At 46.9% G+C, this 18,287-nt stretch overlaps 1 protein-coding gene across 1 annotated transcript; it reads right to left on the bottom strand.

Annotated features, from left to right (window-relative positions):
• Positions 1–7,185: 7,185 nt before the first annotated feature.
• On the bottom strand, positions 7,186–9,141 carry LOC115493889 (transcription factor SOX-17). Its single transcript, XM_030266206.4, has 2 exons — positions 8,763–9,141; positions 7,186–8,477 (listed from the first exon to the last, which is right to left on the bottom strand). Exons 1-2 carry the CDS (start codon positions 9,052–9,054, stop codon positions 7,555–7,557), a joined length of 1,215 nt encoding a protein of 404 aa, XP_030122066.4. The 5' UTR covers positions 9,055–9,141; the 3' UTR covers positions 7,186–7,554.
• Positions 9,142–18,287: the final 9,146 nt, after the last annotated feature.

Genomic DNA, 18,287 nt, shown 5'->3' with positions numbered 1-18,287 from the left:
AGCCGGCGCCGGCCCGGCCCTATTTGAGCCGCGGCGCGGCCAATGGGGCGGCGGGGGCGGGCGCACCTCCGGACGGCGGCCGTGGCTCCGGCGGCGCTGCCCCGCGGGGCGGCCCCGCGGCTCCTCCCGGCGCGGCGGGGCCCGGCACCTGAGCGCATCGCGGGCTGCGCCGCCGCCAGCGCTGCCCCCGCCCCCGCGGCACCCGTGCCGGGTGTGGCTCGGAGCACCGGCAGCGCGTTCCTGAGCGCCGCCGGCTCAGCCCTGCCCTCCGCAAGTGCAGCACAGAGCGGCCCACGAGGCCGTGCGCTAAGGGACATCCCTGAGCGCAGCACAGCCAAAAGCGGGGAAAGGGATTTACAGCTGTGCCGAGATACCCTGTAACACTCTGAGAGGCACAAGCGGCTTCTCCTGCGGGTATATTTGGGACCTAGCTTGGGAACAATAGGACAAGTCATCATCTATGCCTCACACCACCTTCTTACTCTCTAGTCGTACCTGAGAAGGTCCGAGCTGCCCCGGCTGCTCCTGCTCTGCTCCCTCCCCCAGTAACCAACTGCTCCGAGGGAGCAGCGCGGGCATGCTTCGTTGCTTCTCCGCTTTCAGCTATAGCGAGTCATAGTTGAACAGAGACAGATTTTCTCCTGTCTGGCTGTCACTGTCTCGCAGGATCCCCTTGCCCATCAGCTCTCTGTGCTTTGCCTCCTTAGCAAGTTGGTGTCATTAAATCACGACGTCTTCAAAATTAAGCGACCCTCATTTTATCGGAATATACAGAGAAGTTGTAAAGACAACTATTGTTTGTTTTTCCCAATAACAGGTTAGAGGCGGTTTTAACTATTTTTACAACTATCCTACTGCCATCATATTGAGAGAGGTCTTGATAAACAGGACATTCTCATAATCTGTAATAATTCTTCCCATTTCGGTTCTCTAGTATTCGATCGCATTTTCGATATTACCAACAATCCTATTTTTCAACGCGTACCTCGGAAGATGGGTTAGCAGTGCCACACTTCATGCAGGATGAATGCAGAGAAAGTTTGCCCATAAACGAGCAGTCGCGAGACTTGCAAACCTTGGCACGACCTGGGATGCGTTTCTTAGCGCTTTTTCTTGTGCACCAGTATAACTGGACAAGCTGAAAGGCATATCTATCTGTTCCTTGATGCATGAGATCACATCTTATCTGAACCGAAAGGGCGTGAAGTTGCAGGCGATTTAGGAAAAAGAAAAGAAAAGAAACCCACCACCTGAATAAATCCTGCCCTCATTAATTAAGTTTGCCGGTCATTAACGCCCTTTTTTCCCCTCCAATAAGGCGCGCTTTTCCCTGATAGCCTATCTCCACCACATAAGTGGGGCGGCCGGGCTGGGCTCTCTCCAGGCGCTGCGGTAAATCCTGGGTGGGAGGCGGGAGCAGGAACACCCTTGACAGATTCCTGCCGTCGGGGAACCCCAGTCTTCTCTCCAGCGATGGACATAGGAATTATTTAAATCATCATACAATTTCTTTCCTGGTATCTCTGTGTTCATGTTTTGCTTGAAGTCGAGAGTATAAAATTCTGTGTTAGTTCTTTACAAAGAGACGCACTATCACGAGTTAGAGTCCTTCATCTTCCACATAGGTCTGGAACCCAGAAAAGAGAATTTAAATGCCTGCAGGCTGGGAAAAGTTTGGGGGGCAGAATACCTACTTGGGAAACAATCGATTGTTATGGTAATGATGTCAGACCAAGTTTGAAATAATTTATTTTGGACAGAAGATAGCTGAATATATTTATATATTAACCCTTTAACCTACAGGAAGTAATCATAGACTACTTTGGGTTGGAAGGGACTTTAAAAATCATCTAATTCCAGCCCCCTCCTTGGTCTAGCGGGAGCACCTTCCGCTAGACCAGGTTGCTCAAAGCCCCACCCAACCTGGCCTTGAACACTTCCAAGGATGGGGCATCCACAACCTCTCTGGGCAACCTGTTCCATTGTTTTACCACCCTCGTTGTAACCCTGCTTCTTTCTAGCATATCTAAAAGGAGCCTCTTTCAGTTTAAAACTATTTTCCTGTGTCCTATCCCAAAACAGAGTATCTTCCCTGCTCTGTTTTTTAACACGCACACATACACACAATATGAAAGAGGATCACTTATATTATTTGGATACATACTTTAAATTTCCCTAGGATAAAAACTAGGCAGCTAGTTAACTTGGAGTAGTTCTTTTCTGAGAAAATATTGACATCCTCAAGGACAGGGACAACTGGACCTGTCTTACAAGTCTGCATTGCTTTTAGCCGTCTGTCTTTGAGCCTGGACCCGCTCTGCTGCCCTTCCCGGCCGCCTACACGGTGACCCCATCCGTGTTTCACCCCTCCGTGCGCCCCACTGCACTGTCGTTCTCGCTGCTCGGCGACGCTCCAGAGGGGCCACCGCGGACTTTCCTACCCCAGAGGCTGCCGGGCGGGGGCTCAGGGCGGCGGCTTGGGTGCTGCACCCACGGGCTGGGCCTCCCGTACCAGCCCGGTCACCCTGGTAACTGGTGCCCGCCGCCCCTGCTCGGAACACGCTGGGGATGAGTGCCGAACATTGGTGCAGGAGATACCCGACCTCCCAAATTTGCCGTAGGCTTTCTTCAGCAGGCGCGAAATGGGGCAATTCACAGCTGACCAGGTCAACCGGGTCTTTGTGCCAGCGAGCAGAATCACGCAGCCACAAGGACTGCACCACGCAATTCGTTCAGTCATACCACGTAACAACCTGACGGCATGAGTGAGTCGGGCCTGTCCCGTAAAGGAGCTCTACCTCACCACCAGCAGCTCCACCAGTGACTTCCGAGCAGCAAAACTAGAGATTCAGCAGCACACATCAGGAGGGAGAAAAAAAAAAAAGAAAAAAAAAAGAGGGTTTGAAACGAGTTCCAGAAATACATACAAGCATGTAATGCCACCAGATCTTCACCCTTGGGGCGTCACAAGCACCTATGGGACCCTATAATCCAGAACAGAAACAGATCATGCGTTAGGGTTAACAGCAGCGACGTCCGGGTAGCTTTCCAAGCCTCGAAGCAGGGAAGGGAAACAAATAACCTATCCCTTTCTTTGTAAATGCGTTCATAATCTGTCATTTTACAGTGTAGAAAGTGCAATAATTTTCTTTTTTTTTTTCTTTAGAAGGTGTGGACTTTTGAGGGTTTTTTCCTAGCGCAACGGACAAAACCTAGGATAGGTTTGGCATCATCCAAAGCAGAGAGAAGTCGCTCAGATGTCATCAGGAGCAAGGGGATTTATTTAGCATTTGATCTGAGACAAGATTCATATCTTAGGTGAAGTCTATGTGACAGACCTTCTGAGTAAATAATTCAGGGTAAAATCATACACTTAAAATACTAAAATATAGCAGTCTACGAGAAGCCTTGGGTGATCAGCACACTCTCTTAGATGCTCAGGCAGGTGCGGTATTTAAGACTTATGTTTGTGTCCAAACACAAAGAAAGGTGAAAGAAATTCTTATTTTTGTAGACGGAAATCTGAAGAGGGCGACTGAATTCTGATCTCGCAAGCATTTAATTAGTCAACACATTACTTGACTGTTTAACGTTAAGCAAATGTGGGTGTGTAATTACTGGGTTTCACAGTTCTATCAGTCGCGCTCATCCCTCAGTGCAGCGATAAGTGCAGTCAGCCACCTGATGCACGCTAATGTCGCTTGTCACAAGGCTGCGAATGGCCTGTCCCCGCCGCCCACGCAGCTGTGCCCCGGGTATTGGCTCCGGATCCCGTGCTGGCGTGCTAACACTTGTCAGGGGCTTCTGCCGTCCTTCTCAGGAGCGACTGGGAGAGGGTTGCCACATAAGTAAACTAAATTTGTGTAAAAGGAGAAATTCGTCAGCAGTATTGCTGCTAATGTCCTCTGAGATTACCATCTTTGTAGCTGGAAAAGCACGCAGCTACAGAAATGGACAGAAACATAAATCTGCTACGTTAATGTGGAGGTTGGGTTTTTGTGGGTTTTTTTGTTGTTGTTGTTTTGGGGTTTTGTTTGTTTGTTTGTTATGGGTTGGATTTTTTTTGTTTTGGTTTGCTTTTTAGAGCACAAAACCACTGCTTCTTGACATTTTCAGCTCCTTTGCGTTAGCAAGTTAGTTGGTATTTTGACCTTCTGGTTTCCTGCCACCTGCCTTGTATGGATGAACCTTGAGCTGACTTTAATTTAGTACCTTGGCCTGAAGTCCCTTTTTTTGCACATTAGACCCACTTACTTTTCTATCCCTATACTTCAGCAGGACAGAAAGCACACACACACACAATAAAAAAAAATCAAAATAAAAAAATTTAAAAAACAAAAAAAACCCAACAAATCAAAGCAAACAAACACCAAAAAACCCAAAACAAAAAAACCACGCACACAAGCAAACCAACCCACTCAGAAATAAAACAACATACTTTGGTGTGACTCTTCCAGCTGCAATGTGACACCAACATAAGGGACCTGACTGTGTTAAGAAAAATCGAAACGTTACTAGTGATTTATTGCGAATTAATGAGAGAGGGACAGAAAAACCCCAAAACCAAACAAAAGACTAAGAGCTGAATACATTTTGGGCTTTGGGGCATAAGTGATCTCTATGAGCTTCAGAGAGCACTCACCATTGCTGTAGGAAGGGACTGGAGGGCGCTGCCCAGGTAATGCTGTTGTTTAACCAGAGAAAAAAATTGGGTAAGGTTAGAGATGTTTTGCAGACGCCATCCTGTCTTTGTGGTTTACTTTTTAGGAGTAAACCAGAAGCGCGGTTTCTAGGGACCGTAGTGCCCTGTGTGCTGACCGAGTGGCAGTGACAGACCCCGACTCTGCCTGTAGAATGCGGCCAGGAGCCACCTCGGTCTCTGTCACACATTTAAAGCCTTCTCCACAGGCCCTCGAGGCACATAGCAACTGCTTTCACCGCCTGACTGCGAGAACCCTGATTCTGAAAGCACTCGCGAAAAAAAAAATTAATAATTTTGGGGTTCTTCTTTTAATGTGCCTGTTGTGATAGTCACTCATGGGGAATGAGGAAGGTTTAATTCTTTCAAAAGGGCTACAGGACAGATTTGGGTGTCTGTAATTTAGAATCAGAAAGTCAAGATGCTTTGAGGAAAATAGGGCTTGGATGGAGATTCAGAATACTGTTTCATGCATATTGGCAGTGCATTAATCTGCACATTTCAGACATTTCAAACAAGCTTCAGACCGTTCTTCTCATAAGGAAAACTAAAAAAAAGAGAGCTACACATCTGGCTACATACAGGAAAATAATGCTTCTTAGACTTGAGTCTGCAAAAGCTCTATGGAAAGGATTACTGGAAGATCTGCCACATAGTCGCCACACACAGACCGACACACTCTTGTGGTGTGTTGGACTGCTGTGTGGGTCAACACTCTTACCAAGACCGGTGTATTTGTTTCAGTTTAGTGTAATTCCCTTTAGAAAAAAGAAAAAGAAAGTTTTCAAACTTCATTAAGAGCCACTTACACTTTCACGTCTGCTTCGGGCTTCAGCTGTCTGACAAGTTGGGGTGAAGAACAGAAGAGGGGAGCAAAACCTGCATCTAAAGGAAAAATGAAAAGAAATGGTGACTGAAGTTATGAAAAACTTACTGTGATCTATTTCCCAAACCAGCCAAAGTGATTTTCCCACAGAAAGCTGTGAATATGTGTGAAAAGGACAAAATTATTTTAATCCTGTAGGTTTAAATACCATAATAAAAGAAAAACTCAACCAAACATGAAACCATCTCTCATGCACGTTTTTTCCTGGGTTTAGCTATCTGTGTTTCAGATATGTTTTTTTTTCTTTTCCAAATTAAAGTATCAAGAAAATATATGTCCTTGTTCTGAATTATCACCTATTTCAGAATTACATCATTTTCCCCACGCACAGTTGGGAGAGAAGTGAAGAGAGTGACAGGATGGCTATTTTAGGTATATTTCTTAGAATTGAAGACTGTTTGAAAAGTAAAATGAGAAGATTAAGAAACTAGAGAGTAGACTATTTTACTAAATATTAAGGGTCTGAATGCCTTTTGATTCAAGACTCACTAATAGTGCACAATTACTAAGTCGACTATTGCCAAGGAGGCTGCTCTCAAATCTCATTGATTGAGGCAGTTTGCATCTATTTTATCTTTCACGGATACAAACGTAAGTCTCTTTAATTGTAATTTGAAAACGGACCCAATTTAATTTCCCATCCTCGAGGAAGACAGGGCAATCAGTGGGCAAGTCTGCCACTTCGGTCCCTGCCCCCTCCTCCCCGGTGCTCAGCTCCACAGCGTTATCTTAGGAAGCAAACGACCCAGATAACTGTTACCTCCTCCCCCCATTTAAGCAATAGACATAATTAATTTATCAGTCCCATCCCACAGCCGGACTCAGTACTAACATCTAAATGGAAAGGTCTTTTTTTTTTTTTCCGCCCAAGTTTAATGACAGGGTGCCCATTTCTCAAGCACGGAGATATTTCTATTTCTAGACGCGATGATGTTAACCAAGGGATTTCTTTAGGAGAGAAAAAGGTAAGATTCTGGGAGGTACGGATGAAGGTGCCGCTGTGGCAGGGTGCCGAGTGGGGTGCTCCCGGCTGGCCTCCCCATTTGGAGGCTCGTGTCGTAATTTTTCACTTACTTTGAATCCTGATTTACAGCTCTTGCTCACCGCAACGGAGATCTGCTACACAGCCACCCCCTCGAGCCGGCACAGCAAGGCAGCTACAGGGACACGAAAGGCATTCTGGCCCAGGAGGTGCTTAAACCAGCACTTCTCCACCCGTCTCATCAATGAGTCCCTGCTTCCATTAAAAAAGGACCAAACCCTAACGTACTTCAGCAGGCGCCTTCATAGAGACCTTTGACACGTCAAAAGTAAAAGGCATCTTGGTTTTTTTTTTGTTTTGTTTTTTAATTCAGTCATATTAATCAGCACTATAAGAAAGCACCAAAAAAGAGGGGAAAAAAAAAAAAAAAAACAAGAGCCTGAAGTAGACAGTTACTGAAGGCTTAAAATTTTTGTCTATATCTGAAGCCGGAGAAACACAGGAAGACTGTCACTAAAGCGTGAGAGGACCTAACACTTAGTGCACAGGACACTTGCAAAAGTAGTTTAAAAGGCATTAACAATCAATTACAAAGAATGATAAGACCTCTTGGAGGAGTTATCAGAGACCAGTTTTATTATTTTCCCTTTATTGAAAAAGTGCAAAATCATTCTGTACAAACCCATCATATAAAACACAGCAGTCTGTAAAACATACAAAAGCATGTGGATCTCTAACAAGATCTCAGAAATTATATTCTCCGTGTGCCCCTAGTATCATGATTCCACCGCAGCAACAGTTTTATATGTAACTGTCAGACAGTGATGGTAAAACCTGCACCACCTGGACAGCGAAATGGCACATCACCTTTTAAACCTCGAGCAGGTCACGGATACCCTGTCAGTTCTCAAGATTCAAATAAATTACATAAATAGGAGCGGGGCCGGGCGCTTCCCTGCCAGTGTCCGTGCCGTGCCCAGCGAGCCCTCACAAGTCGGGGTAGCCGCAGTAGTAGACGGCGCTGCTGGCGTCCGACACGGCCGACGAGATGGGACCCGCGCCCTCGGGCGCCGACGGCGCGGCCGCCTCGTGGCCGCCGTAGGGCAGCCCCAGCTCGGGCTTGCAGGCGAAGCGCAGGTACTGCTCGAACTCCGTGCGGTCCACCTCGCACAGCAGCTCCTCCGGCCGCAGCTGCTCCAGCTGCTCCCGGCACGGCGCCGCCTCGGGCGGCGGCGACGGCTGCCCCAGGGCCCCCGGCGGCGGCGGCGGCGGGCCGCGGCCCGGGCCCGGCGGCTGGCACTGCCCGTAGTAGGCGTGCAGCGGCGCCGGGCAGCCCAGCAGCCCCTGCAGCGACCCGCCCGCGCCCAGCGCCTCCGCGGGCGGCAGGTGCCGCCGCAGCGCCGCGCCCGACGGGCTCTCGGACGCCGCCGGGTACTCGGCGGCCGCCGGGTGCGGGCCGTAGCCGTAGGGCCCCAGCGCGCACTCCTCCTGCAGCCCCGCCGCGAAGAAGGGCGCCTCGCTCTCCGCCGCGTCCAGCGGCGACGGGTCCGGCGTCGGCAGGCCGTAGCCGTCGAACGCGGCGCCCAGCGGCGGACAGTCCCGGTAGGGGCCCGCGCCCGCCGCCGCGTAGCCCTGCTCGCCGTACGCCAGTCCCAGGCCCTCCACGCACATCCTGCCGCCGCCGCCGCCGGCCACCTCGCTGCCCAGCCCGGGCCCCGCCGCCGCCGCCGCCTCCGCCAGGCCGTGCTGCAGGAAGCCGCTCTCCACCCGCTTCAGGCGCTTCACCTGCTTCCGCCGCCGCGGCCGGTACTTGTAGTTCGGGTGGTCCTGCATGTGCTGCACCCGCAGCCGCTCCGCCTCCTCTACGAAGGGACGCTTCTCCGCCAGCGACAGCGCCTTCCACGATTTACCTGCACCCACCACCGACACCGTCAGACCGCCCGCTCACCGACCGGCACCCACGCCCGCTCCCGACGACACCGACACCGCCACCACCCCCGCCCGCAGCCCGCACCCCCAGCCCTCCCGGCTGTGCGCCAGCCTCGCTCACCCTCGGACCCGACCGCCACCCCGGGACCCCGGCCCGACAGCCCACGGTTCCCCCCGCTCGCCGCTCACGCCCCCGATCCTGCGCTTCTCCGGGCTCCTCTCCCTCTGGATCCGCCCCTCGAGTTCCCGCGCCCGCCCGTGCTCACCCAGCATCTTGCTGAGCTCGGCGTTGTGCAGGTCCGGGTTTTGCTGCGCCAGCCGCTTGCGCTCGTCCTTCGCCCACACCATGAAGGCGTTCATGGGACGCCGGATCCGCGCCTCGCCCTTGCTCCGGCCGCCCGACGGCCCCGACGCCGCCGCGCCGCCCTTCGCCTTCGCCTCGCCCAGCGGGCTCAGCGACTCTGCCCACGGGCACATGGCCGGCATCATGATGGGCAGCGAGCACCGCCCCTGCGCCTGGTCGTCGCTGCTGGCGTAGCCCGCATCGGGGCTGCTCATCTCGCGCCGGGACGGGACGGGACGCGCTGCGACCGCCGCCAAAGCCGGCAGCTGCGGCCAGCCACGGGACGCACTCGGCACTCGGACCCCGCTCGCTGCTGCCGGAGCCGGCGCCGGCCCGGCCCTATTTGAGCCGCGGCGCGGCCAATGGGGCGGCGGGGGCGGGCGCGCCGCCGGACGGCGGCCGTGGCTCCGACGGCGCTGCCCCGCGGGGCGGCCCCGCGGCTCCTCCCGGCGCGGCGGGGCCCGGCACCTGAGCGCATCGCGGGCTGCGCCGCCGCCAGCGCTGCCCCCGCCCCCGCGGCACCCGTGCCGGGTGTGGCTCGGAGCACCGGCAGCGCATTCGTGAGCGCCGCCGGCTCAGCCCTGCCCTCCGCAAGGGCAGCACAGAGCGGCCCACGAGGCCGTGCGCTAAGGGACATCCCTGAGCGCAGCACAGCCAAAAGCGGGCAAAGGGGTTTACAGCTGTGCCGAGATACCCTGTAACACTCTGAGAGGCACAAGCGGCTTCTCCTGCGGGTATACTTAGGATGTAGCCTGGTAATGAGAAGACAAGTCGTCATCTGTGCCTCACACTTCACCTTCTTACTCTCTAGTCGCACCTGAGCATATTTCACCTCGGAAGCCCATGAAAGAGCTCATCTCCCTAGACAGGAGTATGCTGAACCCAGAGTAAACCTTATGATACATATCTTCTCTCACGTTTTCATACTTCCTAATAAAGCTATTCAGTGACTGTCATAGCATAAATATTCCTTGTAGTTATTATTAATTCTTTGGACTTTGCAGTACTTATTGCTTGTTGCATTACTTTATCAGGATTTCTCTGATTTGCCCAAATAATCTGTAATTACAAACAGATGTTTGAAAAATGTACATCACTTCAGAATAAACAGAACTTTATCTCGGCACCATTTATGTTCTCCTTTGGCATACAAACTAATGTAGAATACGGAGTTTTCATGGACGCTTTGGTTAATATTTGCATTGTTATGTGGTGCTATTAAATGCATCAATGCTTATTTGAGAAACCGCTCAGCTTTAAACGCAAGATCAAAGGGGTTTATTTTGTTAAGGACACCTTTGTTTGGCTAGCCACTTTGATCAAATAAACCAATATTGTAAGAATTCTCGCTGAAATTAAATGAATGAAGTCAGAATAACCATTAACGTATTCTAACATTGAATTTCCTGTTTCGCACAACGTAAATCCTGCTCCTTTACACTTGACGGACAGATGCTTTAAAAAGAAGATCGCAGTAGCGGACAGTAACTGCCAGGGGCTAACATAGGTAAAGACAATTTTACAGTCATTTATACATTTAGCTTTCTGCTCCCTAGTGCTTTCTAGAGATTATACAAGCTATAAGTTTCTAGCATAATAGTATAGCATATTTATCCCTGTTGCAAGGAGTAGAAACTATTATCAAAAGACTGAGATCTGCCTAAACCAAACCAAAAAGTTTTAATTTTCTTTTCCTCCGTTCAAACATGCGTGCTTGTCCAACACAGAGGCAGAGATTCAAACAGCCCTGCTTTTTGTCCTTATATTACATGCTATAAAAAGCAGCAGAGGTGAAAACAGTGGTTCTACATATATGTGTGCTTAAATTAATCTCAAACTATTATATAATAACACCATTCTTGCAAAAGTATTATGCACTTAGAATTGATTGTAAAATAAATTAACGGTGACGCTGCGCTTGGAAAAGCCGATCGTCAGCCCAGAACTGGCGATAATCAGCAACGCTCCTCAGGAATAAAGTGCTTTTTCACTCGTTTTTAGTCCAGCGCCTTTGGGACACTACCTCAGGGCATACCTGGGTAAGGCTGGTGTACTAATGGCTTTAGTTTTATGGCTGAGGTTGTGACATTTCCCGACCCGACGTGCCGGGACTCGGAGCCCTCAATCCCAGGCCAGCCGCCCCGAGACAGGTCACGCACCGACGCACGGCCGATACCCAGGGAAAATTCTGAATTAAACAGTATCAAAATCATATTTAAAGAAAACTCATGTGTGAGGAAAGCATGCGTATTTTCCCCTGCGGATAACAGAGTACTCAGCTGAGGGAATAAGCAACATGACTTCCAAACAAAACAAAACCCAAGTAGGCAGCAATGCGCTGCTCTAAGGGAGCCGGTCCTTTTCCATTGCTTCCCAGAGCAGCTCCCAGCTCACGCCGCATTATTGACTCGGACAAGACTAACCAACCAGGAGTTTAAACCGTAGGAGATAGTATTACCTTTTTTTAACCAGTTGGTCTTGTTAAAACGCCAAAATTTCCTTTTCATTCTAATTAGCAGAAACATTTTCTTGAACCAAGGGGAAAAATCCAGTAGGGGCTCTTACTGAAAAAGTTCAGCGAGTAGAGGGACTACTTGCACATAAAGCTTGCAGCAATTTTTAGGGCTGTCACTTTCAGCAGAAATGAAAATGTTTTTCTATATAATGAACATGAGGTAATAAACTAAGCAACTACAGTCGACTTTGTTTGGGAGATTTGTTGAAACCGTTTCTACAGCTCATTGATCTGGGATCAAAGAAAGAAAGGTGTGTTTTGAATCTCAGCCGAGAAAGTAAAAGCTCCCTGGTTTGTACAGAAAATGTTGGCAGTTTGTGACCCTTCAAGTGCCCCTGGCGTCATAAACGGATTATCTCCCTTCTTTTCTAGCATTTTATTTTTACTGTTCAGGTATTTTCGAATTGTAAGTCTAAAACACACAGCACTGCTCTGCTTCTGGGTCCAGTTTCACTCTGTGCTTAGAACTTCACTTCCCCGCAGCGTTTAATAGGGATCTTCTTCTGACACTCCTGAAACCTCCGTGGTCGCACGACTCCTGGGGTCATTCGTTAACTTTCCCAACCCAACAATGCCACCGAGAGTTCATCCTTCTGATTTATTGACCTTTTAAACCCGCCGGTACACAACGCGGGGGCGCGGAGTGGGGATCCTCCGGCGAGAGATGTGTTTCTATTTCAGGTCCATTACAGAATGCGGTGTTGGAAGTGGTGCTCCCAGCGTTATCAGAGCCGACCACAAATGCCACATGAAAAGCAGCAAACATCCGGAGGGTTTCCTGCAAACCGAACAGTTTCCCAAGACAAGAGCCTTTTTTAAAAAAACGTGTATTTAAAGACAGCACATTATGCCTCTTCAGAGCGATTCAAAACCACTAAATGAAAGCAGCCGAGCCCGACAGCGTTGCATAGTACAACAAATGTCCCCGAATGAAGACTTTTTGGGACTTTGCGTTAGGAAAATGAGTGTGTTGCAAAGACCCTGGTCAGGAAGGACCCACTATTGAATGGAAAAAAAAACGAAACACCAAAAATGAAAAATATCCCTTTCAGAAACTCTAACTATGGAAACACCACGGCAAAATAATTGTCCCCAGCATCTAGAAAGTTACTACTTCACCTGCCTCACTTTAAGCTGCAAGTTGCTTTCCAGCAAATGCACACAGACCTGCGGAAAGCTTGAGGCTCTCAACTGCCCTCAGCATCCGAAGCGGAGCCGCTGGGCTGGAATCGCGTCCCGCCGCCGTGGGCTCGGGGACAGGCAATGGGCTGTGGGACAGCACGGCCTGGCACAGCCGGGCTCCCTGCATCCGTGCGCGCCTGCCTGGGGGGGTGTTAAGCAGCGGTGTCCCCGCATTTTGGGACTGAAGGGAGTCCGGCGGGGGGAGCGGGACGTGTGCGACTCCCATTCCGAGGTAAGAGCGCTTTCGCCGGCCGGCGGACACGAGGTCCCCCCGCCAGGTGATGTGCCCGGCCGGCAGGCTGGCCCCGCTCTGCCCCGCTCGGCCCCTTCCCCCGGAGCTCCCGCTGGCTCCCCCTCGGGACCGCTCGCCCTCCCGCACCCCCGGGATGCCGAGTTGAAGCGGGAAGTCTGAAAGAGGCTGGAGAGAAATGTCCTGCATTTGTCTACACGGGGGTACTGGGCTCAGCAGCAACCAACCCCCCTGCCGGGGCAGTGCAGGGATTGCGGTGCTTCCCTTTGGGGAGGCTCAGCCCTGGGTCTGGCAAACTCACAGGAGGAAGGAGAGCCGTGGACTACCGTCCTATTTCTCTCATCCTTTTTCCTCGGTGCTAGGAAATACATTCTTTATACATATACATATGCATATATCTTGCCATCCATCGTTCTTTCAGCTACATAATGCCATGTACCGTGCCCGTAGCACTGCAGTGAAGGACGGTCAGAAAAACTTCCTAGTCTGAAGGAAAGGGCTTTGCGATGAAGTTAGTGGTGAATTCTGACGGTACACATCCCGAGGACCTGCAGTGCAGGAGAGAGCCTGGACCGTGGCTTCTCCTAGGAAGGGGTTAACTCTCGCCGACGTGGCTGCTTGGGCTGGACTCTAAGGCGCCTGTAACGCCTTCCCTGCCCTCTTCGGAAGGCAGAAATTAAATGTATGGGAACCAGTGGGAAGGGGCATGTTCAACTGGTACAAGTACTCAGTACTTCTGTAATACTTCTTCCAGACAGACCCAAGCAAAGTTTGAATGACTTTGGAATAACATTATTTTCATGAGTAAAGCATAGAAGCAACGCTCCTCTCAAACAGCTAACAGCATAATCTAGACCTAAGTCTCATCACCCTATATACGAATAAATTTACATACTTCTTTAATATAAATTAGTGAGACTAATATCACAGACATATTGCATATTCCTTTGTCAACAGTTTGATTACATGAATTTCCAACTTCAAACTGACGTCTGTGCCCTTTGGTTTGAGAATGAGTTGCGTAGACCATGAAGCAGTATAGTAGCTGAGACCAGCCTACACTTGAATTTCCAAGAACAGAAGTCCTGTTACTGTAAACATTTAAGTGTATACAAGTCATTAAATAAAATAAAATTTAAAAAAAAAAAAAAAAGGAAAAAAAGGAATGCTTTATACAATGCTGGACCCACTCCAAAAGTTCAGAGATGTGATTTGACCTAGGCAATTTGGCCCAGCCTCTGTATTTATGCTGGTTTTATGTCAGTGGAGCTACTGCTAAATTGTTTTACTGTAAGATCTATTCTGACATGTTAGATACCAAAGTGATGGACTAGTCAAGGACAAGTCATGTAACTGTAGAATTAAAAAGCTGACCCCAGTTACACTGAAGTGAAAAAAAAGTGCTTCACTGGCATCACTCAGCTCCTAGAATATTCTTAATAAGGCCAGAAGACTGAATATCACAGATATTCTCTAGAAGGTGGGTTTTACACTATATGTAATGCGATTGCAGTCTTGTAATACATATTTATACGTTGCTTTATTTACTAGGCAGCAGTATTTTACAGTAGTTTCAAAGGCTGAAGTTCTTTGTCTTAGCCAGAATAAAAGTGTTTTATTATACAAATGAGAAAGTAGCTGGACTTGGAACTGGGTAGTTACTTCTAATATGCTAATTACTTATTGTCACAGAAGAGATGATCAGTGATTTTGCATAAGGAAATAATCCTATGCTAACTATTTAGCAGAAGTGAGTTAGTAGCACTAATAGAAATACTTAATCAACATCAACATCTTCCCATTTGTAGTTGTGATGAATCAGCAGTGGAGAGCAGGTAAGATCACACAGAAATTTGGAGTGGATTTAGATCCTCAGCAACACTAAAGATGGATAAAACCTTTTTCTGAAATGGACTATATGATACATTAATTTTAAAATAAATTCATCATCCCTGAAATTAGAAGCAATGTTAATGTTGTTTACAAATACCTGTTCTGTTACCTGACCAAAATTCTCTATAATCAAAACTTATAGGAATACAAAATTTGATATTGATTAGCAAATTTTTTTTTTAAAAAATTGTTTAAGGTTTTAATTTTTAAATGTGCTCAGTGGAAATGTTATGGATTTTCATCACATCTTTGCAATTACATTCAGTGACTTAGTGTACAATAGATGATACTTGACATTTATTTAGTTAAAGAAACTACAAAAAGGAAAAAACCTCACTCATCAGGCAGTTGGAAGGTTTGAGAAATTAGTTTGGTTTAATTTCTTGAGAGCTGCTGCTGTTTTGTTTTATGATATTTGTTTTCTTTGAGTGATCTTAATGGAGAAAGTGATTTTTAATTTTCATATTCATTATTTTCTTATTAGTTTATTAATATTAATTAAAATCTCAATTAGGTTCCATTTAAATACAATTTAAAGTTGCAGATTATAAAAAGATCTGTACATATTCCAAATCCAAAGCAGTCAATCTGATCATGTTTCTAACACTACCACACTCACAGTACTTTAACTGACACAGGTCTGCTTTCTCTATTGGGCACAATGAAGTCTACAATGTCTCTGCCTAGAACAATTAATATTCAGTATTCTAAACACCTTTGGCTGCCACGGAGCTGTGAGAGAGAAGGAAACAGCCCCTCATGGGATCATGCCTGGCACAAGAAGTAACAACATAAAAAAGACAGCTAAGATTCACAAGCCTCCAAGTCAAGGTGAACAATGCAGGTGGGTGGTTTTTTTTGATCCAGTCATTATATCCTGGGCTTGAGGTGTGTTCAGAATTACCTAGCTGCAGTTCAGCAGTCACACCTATTTCATTTGCCTGGCCTATTTCTGTTTGAATAAAATCCAAGGCTGAAAGTCCCATTTCCTCTTGCTTTGTCCCCTTGACATCACCTTTTTATCTTCACAACACCCTTTGAAGGGTATTTACTGAAAGGATGAGAGAGTGGTTATCACACAGAACCGAAAACTTAAAAAAAGAAGACTAGGAATTTCAAACTTTCTCTGTAGCTAGATCAAGGACTAGAGATCCTCACTCCTACTGCAAACAACCTGCAAGATCTAAGACAATTTCTACCCAGCTATCTCCAGTTTACCTGTTCCATTAAGATAGGATGCCTATTTAACTGAGTTCTAGATGAAAGTTGCACGAACATGCAATTTATAAACCTTGTTTCAATGACAAATTTCATGGCCTTTTCAGTTTTAAAAAAATTAGTCAAGTCTTGTTTAGGAGACAGTTTATGCAGGACTAGATGTACAGTATCAACAGACCTCTACCATCACAGCCTGAAGAAGTTTGAATTGAAGAAGCAAGGTGGATTACTAGACAACTTTAATTTCTGGGTTTATGTGTATAAATACACTTGTCACAAAAGGACTGCATATTCATGCTTCTTTGATTCACATCAGCATCCTGCAAAAAGTAAAGGTAGTAAGTCACTCAGCACAGGATGAAAGGAAAAATACTTAAGAAATATTAACCCTCTACAGAGGCCAGAGTTGGAATTGAAGCACACCAAAATGATCTGACACAAATGTAATACCTAATTTTCCACAGGCATCTCTTTGCAGCAGTCTCCTAGCCTTCCCTCCCAGCTGGTGAAAAGTTGCAAGATTTATATTGCAAGCCCTCTGTTACTCCAGGAAACCAAGATGAGGAGTGTTGACAGTTGCTAGGAACACATTATGTGTCAGTACACCCAAGTGCTCAAGCACCGTGAGGGTACCACTTGAAAACAAAATCTGAGCTAAGACAACCCAAAACACGAAGGTAGTTCTGTTGACAACCACTTAACCACTCACCAGAGGGAGCCCATTTTCCCCAAAAGCCGATATCTGTAGTAGAGCCAACCTGCTGGGTCCTCAGAATAACCCCGTTAAAAACTCTACAGCTGCTGGGAGGAGTAGCTGCCAACTAAGGGAGGCACACGGACATACTGTGAACAGGAAAGGACAGAGTGTAAAGGGTTTTTGTAGCTGCTTGGTTAGTACTTTCTGCAGCACAAAATGTTCTTTATTGAAGAACTTGCCTCATTGGACTTTCAAATTGAATATGTCTGGGAGAAACCAGTTATGTATCTACAGCATGTCACTGACAGAGGTAAACATTTTATACTGTCTAGGTAGGCTTCCTGTTACTATTTGTTAGACTGTATTCGTGATATATTGCCATTGAATACTTTAAGCCAGGTTCTTGCAAGAAAAGTATTGCTTATTTTAATAGAAAAATAAAATATTTTCAAAGAAAGACCCTTCTCACTTTATCTTTCCTCAAGGGGGGAATCAGCCTTCTAATATATTAGTGTATCTCATACATTCTTTAAAGTCCAACTGTAAAACATTAGTGATATAATTTGCATTTCATCTAAGCACAGAATTAAGTCTGAGCTCATAGCTAACACTGGAACATGTCCTGCTCAGGAAGGACCTGCAGCTCCTTCCAGGGCCAGACTGTGTGTGCACACAATGTTTGGAACAGGGCATGATACAGAGGTCCCTTGGCAGCTTTCAGAACCTGGCAGAGCTGTAAAAGTGGGAGGTTTTTTTGTGTTGCTGGGTGGTTTGCTTTTTTGGTTTGGCTTTTTTTTTTTTTTTTTTTTTTTTTTTAATCTTTACTCAGGTAAACACATGATTTGTTTAGCAGCAAAACTCCCCTGCTGCCTATCTAAACAGCAAAATCTTGCTAGCAAACAGGAAAATCTTGCTAGCAAAGACATAGTTACATCAGTAAGCATGTGCTTCTGGCACTAGAAGATTATCTATAGTTTCATACCTTCTGATATCTGTCTTTTCCTTTTCTTAATATCATGAGATGTTATTAAGTTACTACTTTTGCTTTTGGAGTCTTCTGTGTTCATGTTTGTTTCCTAATTACTGGTTAATGCATTTCCTCAGCACTTTTCACAGATATTGTGAGGCAACAGTAGTAGATGCCACAGCACAGACCTGAACTATTGATAAGTAAAAATCAAGCCCCATTGATTATTTCCTTTCCTTGGAAGGCATATTTGTTGGTGCAAAAACTTTTAAGATTTCCCTTTCAGGTTTGCAATAGTGCAGCCACACATTTTTTGCCACTTCTCAGACTAATTCCATATCAAAATCCTAGCAACAAAGAGTTGATCTGGGTAAGTAATTATACTACATAAGTTGCTAATTAATAGCTGTACAATTTTTTTTTAAAACTAATTCTCAGAATTTTCTTTGCAGTCTGTAGCTTCAGAAACATCCTGAAATACAGTCAACTAATTTTTATTTAAAGGTGTGATTACAGAACTCAGGCTGGGTCTATCACCTGCTTTTGGAAAGGTTCCACATTAATGGGGACTCATTGGTCCATCATAGATACTGAATCTCAACACAACTCTGGCTATACATCAGCCTACCAGAACTTCACTTTACAGCAGCATCAAGTTGAAACAAGAAGATAAAGATATTCACATACTCAATTACATACAAGAATGAGTACGGAATCTGGGAAATG

This window comes from Taeniopygia guttata, chromosome 2 (assembly GCF_048771995.1).
Source record: "Taeniopygia guttata chromosome 2, bTaeGut7.mat, whole genome shotgun sequence".
In the NCBI taxonomy this organism is placed as follows: domain Eukaryota; kingdom Metazoa; phylum Chordata; class Aves; order Passeriformes; family Estrildidae; genus Taeniopygia; species Taeniopygia guttata.
The sequence above is the reverse complement of the archived record's forward strand: the minus strand, read 5'-3'. Positions and strand labels throughout refer to the sequence as shown.

Coding starts and splice junctions, on each gene's coding strand:
- LOC115493889 (XM_030266206.4), bottom strand. CDS start 9,054: ATGAGCAGCCCCGATGCGGGCTACGCCAGCAGCGACGACCAGGCGCAG. Junction 8,478..8,762: donor CGAGCTCAGCAAGATGCTGG/GTGAGCACGGGC, acceptor TGGTGGGTGCAG/GTAAATCGTGGAAGGCGCTG.